At 45.5% G+C, this 22,206-nt stretch overlaps 4 protein-coding genes across 9 annotated transcripts in view; 1 reads left to right on the top strand and 3 right to left on the bottom strand.

The window, feature by feature from the left end:
* The window catches only part of ralgps2 (Ral GEF with PH domain and SH3 binding motif 2), a 188,538-nt gene extending 186,584 nt beyond the window's left edge, over positions 1-1,954 (bottom strand). For 3 of the 6 annotated variants that reach the window (XR_011602106.1, XM_070960350.1, XM_070960345.1), the window contains exon 1: positions 1,613-1,954. The gene's annotated coding sequence lies outside the window, so the exon portion shown is untranslated. Of the gene's footprint in view, positions 1-682; positions 698-1,608 lie in introns of those variants that run through there. The other 3 variants (XM_070960349.1, XM_070960347.1, XM_070960348.1) reach the window with 3 other exon arrangements.
* Positions 1,955-2,211: 257 nt separating this feature from the next.
* coa7 (cytochrome c oxidase assembly factor 7) lies at positions 2,212-4,197 on the bottom strand. Its single transcript, XM_070960560.1, has 3 exons — positions 3,805-4,197; positions 3,538-3,678; positions 2,212-3,119 (listed from the first exon to the last, which is right to left on the bottom strand). Exons 1-3 carry the CDS (start codon positions 3,908-3,910, stop codon positions 2,677-2,679), a joined length of 690 nt encoding a protein of 229 aa, XP_070816661.1. The 5' UTR covers positions 3,911-4,197; the 3' UTR covers positions 2,212-2,676.
* A 46-nt stretch (positions 4,198-4,243) lies between these two features.
* zyg11 (zyg-11 family member, cell cycle regulator) lies at positions 4,244-12,423 on the top strand. The gene is made up of 18 exons (XM_070960561.1): positions 4,244-4,718; positions 4,875-5,040; positions 5,369-5,580; positions 5,689-6,006; positions 6,171-6,284; positions 6,395-6,511; positions 6,598-6,738; positions 6,986-7,162; positions 7,901-7,965; positions 8,500-8,599; positions 8,682-8,732; positions 8,828-8,989; positions 9,177-9,224; positions 9,326-9,523; positions 9,612-9,664; positions 9,841-9,938; positions 10,099-10,299; positions 10,377-12,423. The coding sequence occupies exons 1-17, from the start codon at positions 4,689-4,691 to the stop codon at positions 10,287-10,289; spliced, it is 2,241 nt and encodes a 746-aa protein (XP_070816662.1). The 5' UTR covers positions 4,244-4,688; the 3' UTR covers positions 10,290-10,299; positions 10,377-12,423.
* echdc2 (enoyl CoA hydratase domain containing 2) lies at positions 12,338-17,031 on the bottom strand. The gene is made up of 11 exons (XM_070960562.1): positions 16,714-17,031; positions 15,789-15,856; positions 15,603-15,690; positions 15,419-15,505; positions 15,234-15,326; positions 14,364-14,420; positions 14,197-14,259; positions 13,982-14,106; positions 13,026-13,076; positions 12,899-12,946; positions 12,338-12,684 (listed from the first exon to the last, which is right to left on the bottom strand). Exons 1-11 carry the CDS (start codon positions 16,952-16,954, stop codon positions 12,607-12,609), a joined length of 999 nt encoding a protein of 332 aa, XP_070816663.1. The 5' UTR covers positions 16,955-17,031; the 3' UTR covers positions 12,338-12,606.
* Positions 17,032-22,206: the final 5,175 nt, after the last annotated feature.

Below are 22,206 nucleotides of genomic sequence, written 5' to 3' on the forward strand. Positions count from 1 at the left end.
GGGTCATATGTTAAGTGTTGAGAACAGCAGAGCCACACAACCATACTAAATATCATACGGAACATTCCGCGGAGCACTTTAAAATGGGGTGCGAAGGCCGAGCAACGGCAGCGTCACGCAGGACGCTGACAAAGAGAGTGTTAGATGGGAGGTTTGAGCAGAGGGAGGCTTTGTTTAAGAAAAAGAGGCAGCCTAATGGTGGGAAAAAAAAAAAAAGGCGTGAATTCAGCTTCAAACTAATTCTGCTTGACAGCTAATAGAGCTGGCCCAGTCAAGTGTGTGCATGTACTTATCTGTGGATGTTCCTGACCTCACAAACTCAGGGGACAATGACGGATAAAATTAAGGGTGGTTTAAGCAATGCAGATTGTGAAAGGACACGTTCCTCGGATCACTGTAATCACACCACCATTGTCACAGATTCATTTGACATGAAAAGGTCAACATAGCTTCACCTCAGCTGTGATGCGGCCTAAAGGTTGACAAATGATAGGGCTATATGCGTTTTGGAGATGTAAAAGTGCCTGGCATTGAGTTACAAGACACAGATACTTAATTGAAGACTCATTGCAAGTGATATTATTGATGAGCAAATTAGATTGCATTAATGGCTGTAGACAGAATAAAACGATTTGCTGACTCTGGGTGTTGTTGGTGAGATGTGATCTGATCTGGCAAACACCTACCAGCTGAACTTAGGAGGAACCTCTCCGGCTCGTGCTCTCAAACTTCCCCTCATTTAAATAAGTTCAGGGCATCGAGCCGTTGGTCGCCCCTTACCCAGAGTCAAAATACCTTACGAACTTGTGTTCTGTGGCTATTCTAGAACAAAGATATGCTCTGCCTCAGACATGTTACGGCTGTACACAGTATTGTTCGTGGGTGAACCCACGCCACACCCAAAGCACTCCCCGGAGGGCAGCTGTGCAGGGGGTTCGCCGCCAATGAGCTATTCAGGGCAGACGCCTGCAGTGGGTAACTTGGGGTTGGTAAATAAGCTCTGCTGGGCTAACAGACCGAACGGGTCGACGTTAAGTCCCCCGTCTCCCTAAACAGAAGCGAACTGTGTCGCGACTGAAGTAAACAAAAGTAAAACTGCACGGGATGAACCACAAATTGCTAACTCACAAACTCTCCCCGCTGTATTCGCAAAGGTTCCCACATTAGCATGTTACAATTCTCGCTAGCTTGATTCGTTAGCTAACTTAGCTTGGCAAGGGAGCGCATGATTTATTATTAGTTATATGAATCTCTTCGGTGCTGCTTCTTGGTGTGTGGCGGGGAGACCGCATCTTCACGTGGGAGGAGGAGAAAGTAAAATCATGGCTAAAAGAAACCTCTGCACCCAGCTAGAGATAGTCCGCACTACCAAAAACCAGGACAAGTCTTCGAGATCATCTTATCGTGTCTGTCGCATCTCCTTGTCCCCTCCTCCGGACGGATGCCGATTTACTTTGATAACGGGGCACCCTGCGTATAAAAATGAACACATCCAAACGGTTCCTGGGGCTTAACGTTACACTAGCTAGCTACCTCGACGGCTGAGGAGGGATTTTCAACATGATGTCGCAAACGATAACAAACTTTCCCCTCACGCTGCTCCGTAACTCACCGAAGTGCGCCGTTTTCTTCTCCCTTCTTCTGGTATTCCAGCGGGTACATCAGAGGCCAACAGGAGACATCAGCAGACAGCTAACAGTTTTTAGGCTAACGTTCAGGACACGATGCGCCTCGCAACAGCTGTGATGTGTTTTGAATGAGGACCGAGGAGACGCACGGCGAACGGGCGGAGCTTCCAGCGTGCGAGCGGACCAGTCCGCCCATCAACACCAACACACCGGCTTACTTTAGGTCTTTATATGCAGGGACCTTTTGTCAGCGTATGTATTATCTACAGCTTCCTAATACAGCATCGGTAAAACGTTGACAGATGGGAATAACATACCGCCTGCCTGTTGTGATGATTGCAGGATAAAGCAAAGCGCCCTGTGAGATAGAAAAAAGGCGCAAAGTTCATGTCTTTGATTCTGACTCCCTCTTGTGGTCCAAACACCGTCGTGCCATCCTGTGATCGTGAACCTATTCAATATTTTATAGGCTTTTAAGGCTACCCCCCACTGTTATAAAATGTCTAACATCAAAATGATGTGCGCCGCATTTAGCCATGTTCCACAAGATTAGTCAGTTTTGTTCAAATTCTTTTTTTTTTTTAACTGTGGCACACCCTACTAATAACACACAACAGATACTCATTCATAACATTGCACAAAGGCTGATGTGCATGACTATCTGGATGCAGTGTATTGAGTTTAAACTGCCCTTTAACCCTCAAGGCTTGTGTCTAATCATTTTCTATACCACAAATCACTGACTTTCAACTCAATAACACAAATCAAATACTGTGCATGAATCAGAATTAATTTTATTGCCATTACATTTACATTATCTTGTATATATTTGGCTGAAATCTGCCAATACAAATAGTCAAGTTAATGTTGCTCCCTGACTGTCCACAGACTGTAAATGAGGTAAAACAGATCCATTCTTTTCTCCTACCATTGAACACCTGAACAGGTTTTGTTTATGCACACGTATACCTGCTCTCACAATCAACCTGACTGAACACCACACATGTTAGCACACCAAAAACACGATAATTTAATTGGTGTGTCACATTCACTCCCCAAACTTGAGCTGCCTTTCCTTCTCAAAAGCATGCAGCTCCATCGCTCGATTCTTCAGCTCCTCCGCTTTCTTCTCATCCTTCTCCGTACCATCCCCAAGTTTGTACATGCGACTTGCATTGGCGCAGCCCCACACATGTCCCAGCTCACAAGCCCTGGTGGCGAACTTCAAAGCTTGAGTCATATCTGGCTTTAGCCCTTTGGAATTGCCCTCAATGAACAAGGCACTGAGGTTAAAGCAGGAGGGAGCAAAGCCACCGGCGCAGGCCTTCTCATAGTACTGCCGAGCTCCTGCAAGGTCAGGTTCTCCCACAGCTCGTCCATCATGGGCTAACAGACCAACGTTATGACAGGCATCTATGGACTTCTTTCCTCCAGCAGCACAGGAGCGCACAAAGCAGGAGTAGGCTGATTTCAGACACTGAGTTACTCCACCTGGTGGAAAGAATTCAGATCCCTCACATGAACAAACCATAAAGAGTGCTGTTCAAAAAAATGTATGTAAACAAAAGCGCACAAGTAAAATGGACCCAAATAACAAAATCAACAGAACTAATTGATGTGTTCACATGTAAACAACAATCTGACATGTTAATCAAATTGCTATTATACAAAACGTAAAAAAAAGAATGCCTTTATTATACATTTCATATGAAAAAAAGAAGTAAATGCTACCATTAGAAATATTAAACAGCAAATATGTTGATCTGATCATTTATTTTGCATTACTTTATTGAAAACCATTCAACCAGCTACTCATATAAACTACCACCAATTACTCATAAACTGAGTTATTTGCCCAAGCACCAGAGAGGGTAAACAAAGACAGCAACAAGCCATAATGCTGTCTTACCTTTGCCTGTGATATGGTAAGCCCCCAGTTTATAGCAGCTCTCTCCAAATCCATTAGTTTCACAGTTATGTTTCAGTACTTTTACTGTTGACTCGTAGTTCTTCTTCACCCCTTCCAAATAGTCTGCTAGCCTTTGGCACCCTAAGAAAAACACGACACACGGATAAAAGGTGAGGTTAACATTTTTAACACATAACTGAATTTCCATATGGAGCTGGTGTGCAGTGTTTCAGCACCACTGATCTGTGAACAGCGCAGGAATTTTACCTTCAGGATCATTTTCTTTGTAACACTGGAAGCTGTACTCCACCCCCAGATTATCCAAAAACTGCTTCACTTCATTCTCATCTTCAAAGTTTATGAGTCCTGCCATATTTCCGCTTCCACGCCTTTTTAACTTTACTATAATCCCATGTGCTGAAGATTTAGCTCCCACCGCATCCACACAACTCTTGACCTTGGTGAATGAGCTACTGAGCCGCGTTACAAAAGCGTTTCCCTAAACTAAAGAACTGATAGAGATTATTAGCGTTAATCGTAAAGAGGCGATAAAAGCGTAGTTTAACGAGTTATAAAATAAAATTCCTTTAGAAATAGAAGAAGAACAGGACCAAGCGTGCCTCCATTTGATCTCTTCCTGGTTTCATAACCCTCTTGCACAGGCTTCCGTAGTCCAGCCCCCTCGACAATGTACTTCCTGTGTCGTGACCCTTGTTTACTGTCTGTCTAGTCAGTCTAGTCAAAAATAGACCGAACAGCTCGCTGTGAAAACTACACTCCCCACCGGTTCCTACACTCAGACTTTCGGTCGCTGCAGGGTTTAGTCGACATCTTTTAAACATGCGTTCCGCCACAGCCGACAGCTTCAGACATTTCTGCACGGAGAACGATTTTCCACAACGGAGGCGACAACAAGTGAGCTAGCTAGCTGGCTTCGCCGCTAACGTTGCCTTGGTGCCCGTTCGTCGTTCTCTCCTCGTAGTTGCTGCACTGTCAGTAACAGCGTAGCGTCAGACTCGCGAACACTGCTAACTGAAACAGTTAAAACGTCGCTCGACGGTTAGCAAGCACGGTGGCAGATTTCCGTGGTGTAAAACACACCAGTCTCGTTTGAATAAGCTATAACTGGAGTTTGTTTTTTTTTTTTAATCATGGCCATGGCCAGGAGTTTCCTAAACACGGTAAGTTTTTGTCTTTACACCGTATTTTTCTTGCGAATTTGTGTAACGTATTTTTATGTCCTCCGTCATTGCGTTGCGTTATTGTTTGAAAGACGGTATATTAGCAAATGGCACTGTACACGTCTACTTCAACAACCATCCCCTTTGTGTTTTCAGGATGATGCATCTCCAGCGGCTCTGACAGACTTGTGTCTGACTTATGTGAGCCAAAATCTGGAGTGTTTCTGTGTGAAGCGCCCCGATGGCTCCCTATGCTTCCGAGAGGCTGTACTCTTCCCACAGGAGTTAGCAGACCAGCTACTGGCCAAGATGGCCACTGAAGGTAAACCTGGACTTGGAGATTTTCCCGAACAGTTAAGAGTCGTTGATTTCTGAGCCTTTTAAAATCACCGCAGTGAAAATACAGTCTTAAACGTGGTTAAATCACCCGTCAAACCATCAACCTGAATCATTCTAGTCATGGCTTGATGAAAATATAAATTTCATCCCACTGACTTTTCAACAAAAGAGAGAAAAATGTGTGAAAACTTTGAGCCACTCAGTCTCCTGGTGTGTTGTCACCTGCTCTAGGTAAGCATAGACAGTATTGCATAAGGCTCAGTCCTGCACGAACCAGAGATGAACCTTAACTCGAGTTCATTCCCCCTCAGGTCCGCTGAATGATAGCACAGTGGGGGTATTTCGGAACTGTGAGTACCTGCGGCTGAGGCGAGCCTGCATCCGTACGGCGCGGATCTCTGCAGAGGCCTTCCAGAAAGCCCTCTGCCCTCACAGACTGCTGGAGCTGGATGCTGCCAGGGTCAATGCTGACCTCACGATTCCTGATATTCTACAGGGTTTGGCCACCAATAAATATTGTCAGGTAATATGAGAGTATGTCAAACCACCCTTTCCTCCTTTGATATTTCATTGGAAACCTGTATTGAAACTTGATATTTCTTGTTTTGTTTTGTCCTCAAACACCCTGCAGGAGTCCCTCCAGAGACTTGTCTTAACAGGTCTCACCATGTCCTCTCTGGAGGAACCAATCCGGTATCGCTTCAGCTCCCTCCAGGGCCTCCGCTCCCTCTCTCTAGCCAATGTAGACTTCTATGACTCTGGGCTTGTCGATGTGTGTTCCCTGCCTCGGCTGGAGAGCCTCGATCTCTCCAACACTTCAGTTACCAACCTGAGCCCCTTGCTGGGCCTGAAGGAGCGCCTGCGCTCACTAACACTACACCAGCTGAAAAGGCTGGAGATGAGCACTGCTCAGCTGCTGAGAGTCATTGGCCAGCTGGATGTACTTCAGGTTAGTGGAAGGATGGAGCTGAGTTTTGAGCTGTGTGTCTACTATTAAACCTGTTTCTATTGATTGATTCATTGATTGGCGCAGGGAATAACACTTTCTCTGACTCCATCAGCCATACTTTAAAACATCATTGTCTGTGTTTATGTGAAACCCGGCCTATGCAGCACCTGGACATCAGTGACGATAAGCAGTTTACCTCTGATGTGGCTCGTCAACTTCTAGGACAGCCAGGGATCCTGCCGGCTCTTGTTTCTCTGGATGTGTCGGGAAGGAAACAGGTGTTTGAAACTCATTCACACACGTCTAAGAGTATTTTGGTTAGATTGCAAAGAAAGCAAACAGGCTGTAGAGGTAAGGTGTAATTTCTTACATGATGATGATGTTGCAGGTGACAGATGCAGTTGTTAAGGCTTTTGTTGAGGAGAGACCAGGGATGACCTTTGTGGGACTTCTGGCCACAGATGCTGGATTTTCTGACTTCCTCTCCGGAGAAGGAAATCTAAAGGTAGATGCAGATGCATACATTAAAACTGATAACTCTGCATGTAAATGAACGTTTGCAAGCGTAAACTGTCTTTTGTGCGTAAACAGGTAACAGGAGAAGCCAACGAGACCCAGATCTGTGAGGCCCTGCGACGCTACAGTGAGAGGGAAGGTTTTGTGAGAGAGGCTCTGTTTCACCTGTTCAGCCTGACGCATGTCATGGAGAAACCGAGGCCTGACATCCTTAAGGTAAACCCACATTATTCTACTTGGAAATTAAATCTGTGAAGCTGCAGTTTTATGGCAGACCAACAAATAAATTTTGGACTCTGAATCTGAACCACATATTGTCTGATAAGTGACAGAGTGTCCTCCTCCTACCTCTTACAGCACATTGTGTCAAAGTCCTTCATCCCGACTCCATTTATGCACACTTGAAGTTCCTCATCTGTCTCACTTAACATAACATTACTTCCCTCTTGTTTTTTTTTTCTAGCTGGTAGTTTTGGGCATGAAGAATCACCCTGCCACTCTGAACGTCCAGCTGGCAGCCAGCGCCTGTGTGTTCAACCTGACGAAGCAGGACCTGGCAGCAGGAATGCCAGTGCGACTTCTGAGCACCGTTACTCAGCTTCTGCTGGAGGCCATGAGGACATTCCCCAACCACCAACAGGTAGCTTCACGTCCATGCTGCTGTCGTAGTCGCATACAGCTTGCATGTCATATCAATCACAAAAAACAACAACAGCATCCATATTGAATCTCACTCCTGCCAGCCTGCGCTTGAGAGACGCTGCTGCCACAAGAGACGCAGACTCTTGTCTGTCTGTGCGCTGTCACTGTTCACTTTACCTACTGCTATCAGTCAGAAATGTGTTTTTCACTGCATGTGAAAATGGACGTGTGGCGTGGGAGCGTGTGAAGTTGCTTGAGTCACACGGTCAATGCGTGAGAGTTGGCAGTCATGTGTGATTCATAATAACAACCAAAACCTCTCAATCGAAGAAAGAAAAAGATGAAAATTGGTTAAATTAAGTCTTCAGTGACCTGCCTCCTTTCAGAGTTTATGGATTTTCCATGTTTTCTATGAGTCTGTTCACACTGATATTGGTGGGTGAAAATAACAATCATGGAAGTGAAAATATGAAACAATAATAGGCTGATTAGGCCTAAATAAATGTATGTTGTGTTTTTTATTTGAATGTCTGGCCCTCACAGTGTCTGCTTGGAGAAGTTCTCGGCTTTGCACAGGCTCCAAGTCAGACATGAGATGAGATTTTACTGGGCCTCTATAACAAAGCACAAACAGAAAAGTACATTCACAGATTGTGTGAGGTCTTTGCAGATGATGTCGTCAGCTGTTGTAGCTCAGGTTCTGGACTGATGCCTGGTCTGGTTTCTCTCTCTATAGCTGCAGAAGAATTGCCTGCTGTCTCTGTGCAGTGATCGTATTCTGCAGGAGGTTCCATTCAACAGGTGAGAAACACTCATTTTACCACAGGATTTTAATGTAGTTTTAGCATGTAGTCCTCCACCATGCCTTCAGTGCCTGCTGCTCGAGGAAAAAAGGGGGCCTTTCTGTGTGGAGTTTGCATGTTGTCCCCGTGCTCACCTGGGGTATTCTCCATAAAAATACCCCCACTAAAAACATGCAAGAAGATCTGACCAATGGTGACAACAAGGAACTGGTCCCCGGGCGCCGGTCGGCTGGCAGCCCACCGCTCCTGGTCCGCCACGGAGGAAGGACAGACCAAGGATGGGTTCAAGGCGGAGAATTAATTTCACATATGCATGGCGTGTGCAGTTTCCCCTCCCTAACTTTGCATGTTGTGTGTCAAAATGTGACTAATAAAGGATTTCTTCTTCTTCTTCATGTACATTTCAGATGTCACAGTCATTATAAAAAGGACTAAATACATGCAGTAAAAGACCACAACAGTAAATGTGTCAGATTGGTCAAAGATGTATGATGTTTACAGAAGAAATGTTTTGTTCTCTGTTCGTTTGAAGGTTTGAAGCTGCCAAACTAGTGATGCAGTGGCTCTGCAACCACGAAGACCAAAACATGCAGAGGATGGCGGTGGCTATCATTTCCATCCTGGCCGCGAAGGTACATCACTATGTTGTCATTCATGCATTCTGAGCAAGTTTGTTGGGTTCTTTCTAAACTCGCAGACGTTTGCTTTTTGCAGTTGTCCACAGAGCAGACGGCTCAGCTGGGAGCAGAGCTGTTCATAGTGAAGGTAAGATTCTCATCTCTGCCCCATTCCCTTCCGCCTTTACTAATTTACCAAAAAAGGCAAATTTTCAAAGCAAACATGCTCCCTTCCCCCTACAGCAACTGCTCCACATTGTGCGTCAGAAGGCTACTCAGGGCATGGTGGACGCCACCCTCAAATTTACACTGAGTGCACTCTGGAACCTCACTGATGAATCACCGACAACCTGCCGCCATTTTATCGAGAACCAGGGCCTGGACCTGTTTATTAAAGTTCTGGAGGTACGCAGAAATGTCAGCTTGGACATATAAGATAAACAATAAGCTCTACACAGAACGTAACTCAGAGCAGATTACCTTACTAGTTAATCATGACACCTCACCACGTGTTGCTCTGTATAAGTATGTGTGCCTTGAGGGTGGGCTGACTCACTTGTTTTGTTCCCACTCCCACCATCCCCCTCTGCAGTCCTTCCCCAATGAGTCTTCTATTCAGCAGAAGGTTCTCGGCCTGCTGGTGAGTTTACTGCTCTCTGGTTACCCTTTAGAAAAACACAATGTTGAATAAATTTGCAACATTAAGACATCATTATTCCCTTTTCACCTTTTGTCGTGTAGAACAACATAGCAGAGGTCGGGGAGCTGCACGGCGAGCTGATGGTGCAGGGGTTCTTGGACCACATCAGCACTCTGCTGCACAGCCAAGAGGTGGAGGTCAGCTACTTCGCTGCAGGCATCCTCGCACATCTGACGTCACGGGGAGAGGAAGCCTGGACGCTCAGCTCTGATCTTCGGTCCTCGCTGCTGGAACAGCTGGTAGGAATCTGCATAGCTACTCACAACTCATGCGCATAACCACTGTACATGGTTATTTTGAGAAGTTGTCATTTGTGTGTCTCCTTAGCATGATGTCATTATGAAGTGGCCCCCGCCTGAGTGTGAGATGGTGGCCTACAGGTGAGATGCAGCTTCTCTACAGTAATAATACACCACGCAGTGTTCTTTATCTGTCTTTACTGAGCTTTAAACTTTTGTTTGTGTAAATTGGAGTCAGACACACAGGCAAAACCTTCGCACGAACATGTGACATACAGTAAATGCTAAACATGTCCTCATTCTGTCTCATTCTGTAGGTCATTTAACCCCTTCTTTCCTTTACTGGAGTGCTTTCACACCCCCGGTGTCCAGCTGTGGGCAGCCTGGGCCATGCAACATGTCTGCAGCAAGAACGGTGAGATACAAACACATGTAGATACAAAACCAAATGTTATTCTAGTTTTAAACATTTGCCCGTTCACAGATCATTCACTGACATGTGATTCAGCTGTTACTTATTCACCTACGCCGACCTCTGACAGATTTAATCGTGTTTCACCCCGTGTGTCTCGCAGCCGCTCGTTACTGCAGCATGTTGTTAGAGGAGGGCGGCCTGCAGCAGCTGGAGCTCGTTCATACTCACCCACAGACCCACGCAGACGTCAAACTGTTGGCTAAGAGCATTCTGGAGAGCCTGCAGAACCACCGAGCCCGCACCGGCCAGACCGCGTCCACACAGACAAATCGCCGCGTACCGCCACAGTAACCACACAGAGGTAAAGCCTCTCACACCTGTGGTCATTTGTCTCATTATGACTGGAGAGTTTTCATCTTTTTTCATCTCCTCTTCCAGAAAAAGAGACGATCTGAGCAAGAGGACGTAAACCGGATCCCACCACAGAGGGGATTTTGTATGTGTGTGTGCACATATGTATGCGTATCACACACAAACTCACTTTATCAAGAATCCCCAGAAAATGAGAACATTAAAGGACAAAGACTACGCAATTCTTTGCACACACACACTAACTTTATTTATTTTCTGTGTTTGTTTCAAAACTATTTCTGTGTGTGCTAACCTTGTGATTGAAAAGTAAATTATGAGGAGAACCGTCGGCCAGTTAAGCTCAAATCCCAACACGAGGTTTGTGTCTGAGCTCACTCTCGTTAGTCCGACATTGGCATCATGAAGAGTTCCATACCAAAAACATGCGCACACATACAACTTTCAGTTTGGGATCGAACCCCCAAAAGCTCAGCTGAGGGTCGCCACCCTCCTGCTCCCGTACATTACTGAGGGCTCTGCTCGTCCGAACTGGTCGACTAGCTCGTTAGATACACGCATGACGCTGCTGTGAGCTCAAGCATGCTGGAGTTTGTCTGAATGCTTGCACTGTTCATTTTAGGAATGCCTGCTTGTTTGTTTGTAGCAGTGCTCTGTTCACTGAAACCCACGCCTCTGGGTCCACAATACTGCCGTTGCTCTCCTCTTCATTTGGTCTTCTATCGGCTAATGCCTTTGATTTGATGTGACAGGACACTTGCCAAGGGTGTGTGCAGTGGGTTCAAATGTTCTCAACATTAAAGATGAAAACCTAAATTATAGAGAAGTTTCCTTTTCTGCACTTTTGGCAGCCAGCGATGTAAATTAGAACGTCCAGAGTAGAATTCACTTGAAAAGTCGAAGTTTTACTGCCAGTTACGTCTGCTGAAGTGCAGAAATGCTCTCTGGACACAAACGGCAATAATGATATGGTCAGTATTACCACGATGGATGTCAGAGCTGTTTTCTCTTCGAGAAACTCGTGTATATACTGGTGTGTTCGCTGCGCTTCCCAGTGCGTCCGAGTGTCTTAAAGACAGAGACAGCACTTGGGTGTGAGCATGTGTGCGTATGTACGTCTGTACAAGTAGCTGCATCTTAAAGAGTGTGTGTAAAGTTGTACATAATAGAAAATGTGAGAGAAATAGTAACCATTCGTTCAGGACTGGTTGAAAATCAGCTGCATGGAAATTATTATGCTGTATGTTCTATTGTTTTGTTTACCTGATTAAGAACAGTGGAGGGGTTTAGCTGAAGAGAGTGGGGGTGTTACCGGAAATATCTGAGTATTTTTCTGTTCTGAAAGATCTGGTCGTGTGACATTAGTATCCTCCTGGGTGCCATTTTACCAGGTGTGCTTCTGCTGTCCGGAGAAGCCTCCATTTGCTGTAACGACGCCCACATTCTCCCTTTTCATCTGAGGTCTTGACTCTCATTAAGGCCCCATCATCATTCTCTATGCAATCATGGCTAATGTTGCTTCTACAAACCCCTGATACAACCGCTGTGACTCTTAAAAAACATTTAAGGCTTCAGCAGGAACAATGAGCGGTCGCAGGACGTGTATAGATAACTTGTGTGTTAATGGAAGTAAAGATAATATATTGGGCTGATAAATGGTACTTTAAAACAGCTGACAGCGAAGCATACATCACCTCATCTGCTCAGTGAATTATGGCCTTATTGTTTTCTGTACAGTACATCAGTTGTTGTATAAGCTTGTTAATTATGCATGTGTCCTCAGCTGATCTCCTCGGCTTGAACAAGGGCAGAGAGCAGCAGACGACACAGAATACCTTTTTGTATTTTTCTGTCGCTCCTCATAATGTTGCATTGTTTAGTCGAGCTCCTGAACATGTCCCGGGATGAAAGCCACAAGAGTCAGATGGAAGGTGCAAAAAGTCAAGATGCTATACGTCTGCCATGACTGTGCCGTGCTGCTGCTGGGAGTCATGTTTTCGAGTTTGGAAATAAAGAATGTACATTCCCATAAAACTGGAGATGACGCTTGGGTCGCCTTTTTATTCCAGACATGAGCTTCATATCACCTGTGTTAATAAAACGGTATGAACCTTGGACTTTTTTGTCATGTTACACTGTGTCACATAACAAACAGTAACTACTGAGAACTAACACTGACCTTAACTAACATATCGACACTGGCTGGGGTGCACATAAACAGTCAATGGGAGTTAACTGCCTATCAGACACGAGCAGCGTAACATCTGTGTGAGAGAGAAATTCAATAGCAGCAAAGAGTTTATTCTCCAGTGTACCGCGGGAGTCTCTTCTCTATGAAGGCAGCCATACCCTCCTGTCTGTCCCGCGTAGGGATGACCTGAAAAGAGAGGGCAAGAGGTTACAGCAGATGATCTGACTACAGGCAGCCTCAGAGGGCTTCACAGACAGACGCAGAGTGAGCGTCAAAGCTGAGCCCAACGCGACGCTCATGCTGAAGTTTTTACAAAGCAGGTCAGGTCAAAAGGAAATGTCTGACAACCATCGTGCAAAATCATAGTATTTCAACATAAAGTAAGCACTGGAGGTCTTACCCGAGCATAACACATCCTCTCTATTGCCATTGCTGAACTAATGTCAACCTGGAAGAGACAGATTTCAGTCACTGCTGTCACTGATGCTCTAAAAATGAAATGAAAAAAACAAAAAATCATGATGTACCTCGACGCCTCTGTTAATTGCCTCTTTTGCCATCCGCACTGCGACAGGCCCCTGGGCAGCAGTAAGGAAAGTGAGTTAGATGCTTAATAAGACACCATATATGCAGCATTGAATATATATATACAGCACAGATTCCTAAAAAGCTGAGATGTTGCATAAAAACATAAATAAATCTTGATAACTTGCTAATCCTTTTTGACATACTGAAAACAGTACAAAGGCAATACACTTACACAATAAGCTTATATGCTTATTCTGAATTTGCCAGAGTTTGAAAGCTGCAGGGCAGGGAGGGTCTAATGAAAGGTAGTCAAGTTGTACATTATGGGAAATGTAGGATAGTGTTTTGGGGGCTTGACCCATGCTAGGTACTAAAACTCCTCCAAACTTAAAATTTCAACAGTGCTCGACATTTCACAGTCGGCTGTAGAGTGACTTCTCTTTTCATGTAAAATTCTAGAAATATTTCCAGGAAGCAACGACAACACTGAGTTGAGAGAATGATCGTAGGGCTGATTATCTCCTCTTTCATTCAATGCAAACTCCTGTCAATCATTCAGTCCACACCAACAGAAGCATGTTAATGGTTAGTGTGTGTGCATGAGTGCGTGCGTGTGTGTGTGCGCGTATGTGGTGCTATTTGTGGTCCATTTCTCCACTTGACTGCCACTCTGGCCCTGCCAACTGCAGGCATCTGAACTGGAGTGAAAGAAATACGGAGCGACAGAGGCCTGGAGAGAGGGAAGAGAGGAGGGAGAGGGAGGGGGGAAGGTGGGAAGAAAACACCAGGAAGAGAGAGAGAGAGAGAGAGAGAGAGAGAGAGAGAGAGAGAGAGGCAGAATGAAAAGAGGCGGACGAGAAAGCAGAGGAGAAGCGGGGAGGAGGCCTGGAGGAGGAGGGATGCATCAGTATCTGAGCTGCAGCAGGATGAACAAAGTGTGTGTTTGTACTCTAACCTGGGGCAGTATCTCTCTGGCCAGGCTGAGCGCCTCTCTGTGGGCAGCGTCTCCCGTCTGGTTCTGCTCTACAGCTCTGTTTACGAGCCCCATCTCCAGAGCCGTCTGCCCTCCCACGCGCCTACCTGATAACAGACAGAGTGTGATACACAACCCTCGCTGAACGATAAGCACCCTGCGTCTGTGGCAACATGTCAGCGTTTCCGTAACACCACCTGTGAAGATGAGCTCTTTGGCCAGAGTGATGCCCACCATCCGCGGCAGCCGCTGACTGCCCCCTGCAGGACAAACCGCATCAAGGTCAACTCCCGCACAGATGTTTAGTCTCTCCACTTACACACTTTGCAAGGTCGTTATTTTTGTGACCTCTGCTTGGTCTTACCCGCCCCTGGGAGCAGCCCCCGCGTCGTCTCAATCAGACCCATCTGCGCCGAATGTGCTGAAACACACACAAACAGAGGACAGCTGAAGGTCTGCGCTGCTGAGTGCCATTAAGCCGGGGAGGAGCGTAAAGTCTGACTGATGCCTCTGTCAGAGCAACAGACGCAAACACCTGCTCACCTAGCTCGTCAGCGCTCAGCCAATCACAGAGCTGCCAACACTGATTTAGCCAATCGCACGTTTATTCAGCTACATGAACAGCTGGGCAGATGTGGCCTCACCCGGCTATCATTAGTCCCTGAGCTCAGCAGCAGAGCAACGCTCGGTGAAGGAGACACATCTCCCAAATGTCAACTTCTCAGGAGCAACAGCAGCTCAACAGTGTATTTCTATAGCTTTAAATGCCTAAGAAGTTTAACTCCTTAACATCCAGTTTTGTCCTTTTATTTCCCCTGAAGCAGCTTTCAGATCAAAAATCATCTCATTCCACAGACCGTTAGCGTCATATACAACATATTCTGCACAGGTTCGTTCCAGGTCTTCAGGAGGATGCAGTATGTGATGATTAGAGTGAATGAAATGTGACCCCTCGGGGAGTCTCTGCGTCCAGGTTGAACTGCTATTCTAATCTTCACTGATGGGATAAGGGAGTTGTCGGTCCGTAAAAATGGCCCTAAGTGGATGCTGCTATCCTCCACCTTCCTGATCTAATATGACTGGATCTGTGACAGCTGTGAAGAGAACATCGCAGCCCCTTTCATTCTCCATTAACATCACCTAAGGGAAGGAAAGAAGAATATGAGATGGGCTCAGGCGTGCTGCTGACTCATCCAGTTCAGGGTTGATAGGTGAAGGTTCAGAGGTCACTCACCGGCAGTGCGGAGGTCACAGGCCAAGGCCAACTCCAGCCCACCTCCCAGGGCGACGCCGTCCATCGCTGCGATGGTCGGCATGGGCAGCAATGCTGCCAGGGGCATGGAAACGAGGAGAACGTTCACAAATGCATATAAATAACTGGGAAATAACTGCTCGATCTTCACATGTTCCCTTTCTCACCTATCTGAGTCATGAGGGACCGCAGGCCGTGAACAAACAAATCCGACTCGGCGTTGTTCATCAGTGCTCTCTCTTTCAGGTCTGCACCTACGTGGACATGACGATGATGGCGCACCATCGCACGTCATTTAGACAGGCTCTGACCACAAATCACAAAGTGTCAGATGCACCAGAGACGACTTACCTGCACAGAAAACACCTGGCACCAAACTCCTGAAGATGACCACACGCGCTGCTGAGTCATTGGACAGAGCGAACACCAGCTCCCTCATCTGCACACACAGGACACAGTGTCTCAGTGGCTTTGTGTGTGTGTGTGTGTGTGTGTGTGTGTGTCTGTGTGTGTATGGTGACGTAGAGGTCTGCTCACCTGTGACACGAACACATGGCCCAGGGCGTTTCTGGCCTTGAGTCGGCACATCAACACCTCCACTATCCCTGAGAAGGAGAAAGCAACAGGAGGCAGCGGCTGACAGCTCAGGCAGCTTTTAATCGACTGTTTTCGACTGTTAAAAATGTGCATTTATCGAGTATCGACGTCAGCATTTAGGCTTCCTGCTGTGATCTTCATGCACTGATCCATATCTTTCTACAGTCAGGCCAGTGTGGAAGTCTGATATTTCATGATTATTACTTAGAAAGACACAATTATAATTTCAAGGTGATTAAAGAAGGAAGACAATTAATCACGACAACTAATCAATCATTTGGCAGAAAAATGATTTATACATTTAAAGCAAAAAATACCTTTTCACTTTTAAGAATAAGCTGCTTTTTTTTACTTATATTTTAACTGATTTGCATTTTGGAAAATATGTGGGAAGTTTTATCTATCTATCTATCTATCTATCTATCTATCTATCTATCTATCTATCTATCTATCTATCTATCTATCTATTTACTTGGCAATACTGGACTTCCATACTTCTAGAACTGTGATATCCAAAAATGTGATATAGTATATACCAGTCAGGGGGATTTTTCTGCACTGAATACTTTTAATTACACACTTTTACTTAAGTAACATTTTCAGTGCAGGACTTTAACTTGTAACAGAGTATTTCTACATTGTGGTATTAGTACTTTTACTGAAGTAAAGTGTGTGAATACTTCCTCCACCCTTATTCCTCAGCAAGGTGAGCAGCTGCAGCCCACAGTACACACAGGCTTTACTGCAGGCCTGATGTCACTGTAGTATCAGACAGATGCTCTAATGTGCATGTTTACAGAGTGGCGAACTTGTGTGTGTATATAGTGTGAATCTGAACAATGCTGAATCACATGTGTGTCCCTACCATCGTCTTCCCCCTCTAACCGCTTTAAATCCACCTCTGCGGGATCTGACGCCTCCGTGTGCTGCCCGCGGCTGTGCGCGCGACTGCATGCCGTCAGAGGGCAACCACCACCGGCCAGCGGTCGCGCTCCGTCCCGGGGGAGCAGGTAGAAAGTTCGGGCATTCGTTTCCGGCAGATTCACACCCAGCCACCGCCTCAGGCAGCACTTTGACACTGGCAGTCTGCGGAGGAGGACCGTCATGCTCGCTGTTTCTGCACTGTTCAGTTTCCCGAAGCAGGAAGAAAAGTTGCAGGAAGTTCGGTGCAGGTACCTTCCTGTAAGAGGAGGGACTTGGCTGCTCCTGCGAGAGCTGCGAGACAATGTGATTCTGCTCTGATCTGATGAAATGTTGAAGTGCTTTTGTGCAATATTCTGGTAAAAGGGGATTTCTGCAATTTTGTAATTGTGAAAGTTTATTTTTCTTCCTCCACACACACACACACACACACACACACACACACACACACACACACACACACACACACACACACACACACACACACTGTCCTCTGGCCTTGCGTCCTGTCTCTGGAGTGTCCAGTCTTTGGCCAGACAAAGCGGATTTGTTGAGGTAAGGTTTTCCGTCAGGCTGCCCCTGTCTAGTCTGACCATACATTATTGAGCAGGTTTTACAGGTTATGCAATTAGACAGTCAGACACTGACTCTGATATCACAACAGTCTGAATAAAGAGAGCCAGGTGTGTGTGTGTGTCTGCATTTGATCCAGACATTTTAATAGAAATGGACCATTTCTGAAAGTTATTTTAGCATTCAGGAACATCACATTCCATTTATATCCATCAGATTACGTCCCTTCTGCCACAGCCGGCACCATTTTATTGCTGTCTGGCTTTGTTTACTCTTCCTAATTAACATGGATGTGAATGACTCAGGCCAATGAATCATATTAATTTGTAATTGAGATGTAAATTTATCAGAAGTGTAGGGTGTAGGTGGCTTTGTCCTGTGGGGTGTTGGGTCAGGAGGGTGAGCAGGATGAAGTGGGTGAAGTGAAACTGTAATTACAAACGGATAGAAACGCACTACTCACATATAATTTTTATCTCTGTTTCACCGCTGACCGAAGAGAGACAAAAGAAAGAGACAATGGCCTGATGAGGCTTCGTTTGAGAGGTAAAGAGAGATCATTCAGACTTGCGTCACCAGACGGGATTCTAAGGTTCTGGTTTGGATGGGATCTCTTCAGATTTGATGTCTGCCAGGTGTGTGTTCCGCTTCTCGTGTGTGTGCGCCCTGAGATGGAAAACTGATGGTAGATGACACTCGCCCTCTGAGTGCGAGGACAGAAACTGAGCCTGATGGACTGTGACGGACACAGCCAGTCTGTCCCAGGATGAGACACACACAACGCAGACTCTGAGACACACACACACAGTTTGCCGTGTTTTCCATTAATGTCGTGTCTCCTCCCTCCCTCCACTTTTCTGCAAACCCTGCCTGTGGCATCATTTTTTGCCTTCAACTGGACAGATTCACATCCCCTCCTATCACACATCCTCAGCATGGCACCTTTTAGCTGATGCCAACCACACAGCATTTCCCCTCCAATCCTGCGGGGGTCAGTCTTGTATCAGAGGGTAGATTAGAGGAGCACGTAATCCTGTTGCTCCTTTGCTCCCTTTGCTCATATCATTTCACTATAGGTCTTCACTGGCTGATTCCTTCCTCATCACTCCACAGTGACAATCCTCCTCTCCATATCCCTCCTCTTCCTCTCTTGCCATCAGAGGCAGGAGGTGATGTGAGCAGGGCGCAGAGTCGTGAGCGGGCTGGAGCAGACAGCCCTCCGGCCTCAGCCGCATCAACACTCTGGGCTGAGTTCAAGCAGGGAAGCCTGGTGACGGTGCACGAGGCCGGGCATGAGTCAGAGGGAGTGAGTGGCGTCCTGTTACTGGAGCTGTCCGTCAAGAGTGAGACAGCACAGTGATGTGCTCAGGGCGCGTACAGTGTGTTTGACCTTTGTGTCTGATGTTTTATCACACAGATATACTGTAATACTAACACACATAGTTCTCCTTCTTAAGCTTAGTCTGCATTCTTGGACTTCCAGCTATTAAAAAAAAACATCCCTCAGGCCAGACTGTTTTTAGATTAAATTAAATCAAATTATGACATCAAAACAGCAGATTTGCAACCACTGCCATGTTTGTTCTCATGCGTTTCTGTTGGTGCGTGTGTGTATGAGTGTTTGTCATGGCACTGATAAAGAACATGAGAGAAGATGTTTGAGGTGATTCGTGTGTGTGTGTGTGTGTGTGTGTGTGTGTGTGTGTGTGTGTGTGTTTTGTGAGTGTGTGTGAAAAGGCAGGATTTGTCGGCTGCCACTATGTGAGCACATTAACTCCACTAAAGTGCACAGAAGCAGGGTGGAGCAGATTAATGCGCTCTGCTGATACTGCAGAACCAGCAGCCATCAAAGCCCCAGTAGAACCAACACAGAACAACGACACTCACTCAATGACACTTATTGATGTTCATCTGTTACTGATCATTACAACTGTGCAAAACATACTTAAAGGATAAGTCTGGTGCTAGTCTACATTTTGTTGTTGTAAACTAATTGCATTGAAGGAAGAAAAAAACAGAGAAAACCAGTAATGAATTCACATTGCTAACTTGCATTTTTGGTGATGTAGCGCGTTCTTTTAGAACAATAACAGTCTACAACCACCCTAGGAGCTCTGTGAGACTGCACTCAGGTGTGAGCAAAATGCTAAAGCTGGCATGCTAACATGCTCACAGTGGCAACGCTAACAGCAAGTGTAACTTTTATTGAGTTCACCATCTTAGTTTAGCGTGCTAACATTTGCTAGTTAGCAAAAAACACAAAGTATTGTCTGTCATTACTGTAGTTTTGCATGTGTTTGGACAAAAGTACTGACATTTTAAGCTGATAGTAACAGCAGAGGGGAAGTCAGAGGATCACCAAAGTTATGAGGATTCATCCTCTGGGGCCCACAAACGTCTGTACACAATTTCATGGCAATCCATCCCACAGTTGTGGAGATATTCTGGATCAAAGTGGTGGTCCAGCATCCCTAGAGGCATGCTGCTATGCCTAAAAACACATATGTAAACACTCACTAGAGCTCGAGATGTGTATTCATCCTCAGCAGAAAATAGGTCCCCAAAATGCTCTATTTACTCCAGTTTGGATAACATTTGCTAGAAACTACAGTGCCCAGCACAACCGTTTGAGGAAGTCATTTAGCCTTCTTCAAAACTGAAAAACATATTTGTGATCCATTTTTAAATATTTTCATCTTCAGTAGAAATGATTTTAGCTGTGAGCCACAAACAGGGTAGGACAGTATTTGTTTGCAACCACAAAAATATATAACATCAGCTGCCTTTAAAATATGTTCATGTAGTTTGGGGTTGCATTGAAAGTTAATTCTCCTTGCACAGCGCTTCACAAATGAAATTAGACCCTGTATTTTCTTTGTAGTAATCCTGAGGCGTATTGGCATTATACTCACCCACACACAACCACAGCGCCCCGTCCAGAGGCAGTCAGGGTGACTGATCGTACTCTTGGTTCAATTACATTAGAATGATGGAGTTGGTTATGTGCAGTAAAAGAACCTCAGACTTACAGCCTGAAAGATAGTGGAGCAAGAGGGGAGAAGAGTTATGAGCATACTCAGCCACGGCGGGAGAAAGAGAAAGAGGAGTTACAGTTGGAGGAAGACAAAGAGGCAGAGCTCCGCCTGCATCCAAAGTGTTGCTGCTGGTATGAAAAACTTTCACTTGTCATCATTTAGTCCAGGGGTCCCTCCAAAGAGAGAGTCAGGGTGTGATGGCAGAGGTGGCCCTCCCCTCAGGTCGGGGATCAGATCTGCAGTCTGGCAGCTGACAGCCGCCACTGCGTAGACCCTTATTAAAAAACAAGGATGTTTCACTGCTCAGCCTTGCCAATAAACTCCACACATGCACACACACCCACAAGCACAAAGGCAGAAAACATCCGTGCAGATGAGTATGACACATCCCCATGTACTGAACACACATGATCGTACGGCACGAGAGCATCCGTGACACAACTGTACACACACATGCGTGCACGTGGATGTACACAAGCGCCTGTGGAAGCTGACACCCTTTGGAGCAGTCAGGGAGGAAAGTTACATTAATGATTCTGATCGCCTTTACCGAGGCAGTTATCTGCGAACACGATCCAGCAGGGCCATTTAGACAGCAAACCCATGACAGAGGGAGCAGACGGGCCGACAGAAAGCGACACTGATTAAATAGGCTCATTTTCCTCCAGGCTGCTGTGCACTCTGTGGAGCTTTCCTTCAATAATCATACATCAGACTGAAGATAGACGTCCATGTCTGACAACAACAGCGCTGAAGTGAAAAGCTAAGGAAAGGGCCGCCTGTGTCAAAGCAGTCATTTTCTCAAAATTACCAAGTTATCATTCACTCTGTCCAGTGATTTAGTTGTCTCTCAGTTGTCTTATTTATCTCAGGATGTCAGTCTGTCCGTCATCCTCTCTGGTCCAGATAGAAATATCTCAACAACTATTTGATGGGCTGCCGTGAACTTGGCGCAGACTTTCATGACCCCTCATGATGACTTGGAGTAACGTCATGCCCTTCTTTCACATTTTTGGATTACGATAAGTGTTAGCATGCTGACATGCTACACCAAGATGGTGAACATGGTAAACATTGCATCTGCTGAATATCATCACGCTGTAATTGTGAGCATTTTAGCATGCTGACATTAGCATTTAGCTCAAGCAACCACTGTCTTCAAGAACAGCCTGACAGAGATCTTAAAAGTGTTCTTTGAGAATGTGATAATTTGCTAATTCTTTTTGACGACAGCACAAAGACGACATATTTAATGTTTGACCTCATCAGCTTCATTGATTTTTGTAAATATTTGCTTATTCTGAATTTGAAGTATCGACATGTTTCAAACAAGTTGGGACAGGAGCAACAAAAGACCGGGACAGTAATGGAACGCTCCAAAAACACCTGTTTGGATCATTCAACAGGTTGATTGGTAACAGGTGATAGTATCATGATTGGGTATGAAAGGGGCATCCTGGAAAGACTCAGTCGTTCACAAGCGGGGATGGAGCGAGGTTCACCACTTTGTGAGTTTGTTTGCAAATGATCGCATTCTGTTTTTATTTTTATTTTTTTTCTTGGATTCAGGGTTTAATTGTGATAAATTAAGTCAAGACTTATTTTACCCTTTCAGATTCTTTCATTTAAACATTTTTTAAAATGCATGAAATGGTAAATTTCACCCAAAAAAGAATCAAGAAAAATAATAATAATAAAAAAGTGCTAATCATCCATCAACATCTTCTTGAATTCATTCACCCCAACCCCTTACAGGAGTCTGGACACTAATGGTCCCAGGTTTGAAACCACTGCCCTACTTTAAAGGAGTAGTCTGACATTTTGGGAGC

This window comes from Chaetodon trifascialis, chromosome 4 (genome assembly GCF_039877785.1).
Source record: "Chaetodon trifascialis isolate fChaTrf1 chromosome 4, fChaTrf1.hap1, whole genome shotgun sequence".
NCBI classification, from domain to species: Eukaryota; Metazoa; Chordata; class Actinopteri; order Chaetodontiformes; family Chaetodontidae; genus Chaetodon; species Chaetodon trifascialis.

Excerpts from the sequence above, each read along its gene's own strand:
- coa7 (XM_070960560.1), bottom strand. The coding sequence starts at position 3,910 with ATGGCAGGACTCATAAACTTTGAAGATGAGAATGAAGTGAAGCAGTTT. Across the intron at positions 3,679-3,804 it reads CAAAGAAAATGATCCTGAAG|GGTGCCAAAGGCTAGCAGAC; the intron begins GTAAAATTCCTG and ends TGTTTTTCTTAG. Across the intron at positions 3,120-3,537 it reads TTACCATATCACAGGCAAAG|GTGGAGTAACTCAGTGTCTG; the intron begins GTAAGACAGCAT and ends TCTTTCCACCAG.
- zyg11 (XM_070960561.1), top strand. The coding sequence starts at position 4,689 with ATGGCCATGGCCAGGAGTTTCCTAAACACG. Across the intron at positions 5,581-5,688 it reads CCACCAATAAATATTGTCAG|GAGTCCCTCCAGAGACTTGT; the intron begins GTAATATGAGAG and ends AACACCCTGCAG. Across the intron at positions 6,285-6,394 it reads ATGTGTCGGGAAGGAAACAG|GTGACAGATGCAGTTGTTAA; the intron begins GTGTTTGAAACT and ends ATGATGTTGCAG.
- echdc2 (XM_070960562.1), bottom strand. The coding sequence starts at position 16,954 with ATGACGGTCCTCCTCCGCAGACTGCCAGTGTCAAAGTGCTGCCTGAGG. Across the intron at positions 14,107-14,196 it reads CAAAGAGCTCATCTTCACAG|GTAGGCGCGTGGGAGGGCAG; the intron begins GTGGTGTTACGG and ends GTCTGTTATCAG. Across the intron at positions 12,947-13,025 it reads CAATTAACAGAGGCGTCGAG|GTTGACATTAGTTCAGCAAT; the intron begins GTACATCATGAT and ends TGTCTCTTCCAG.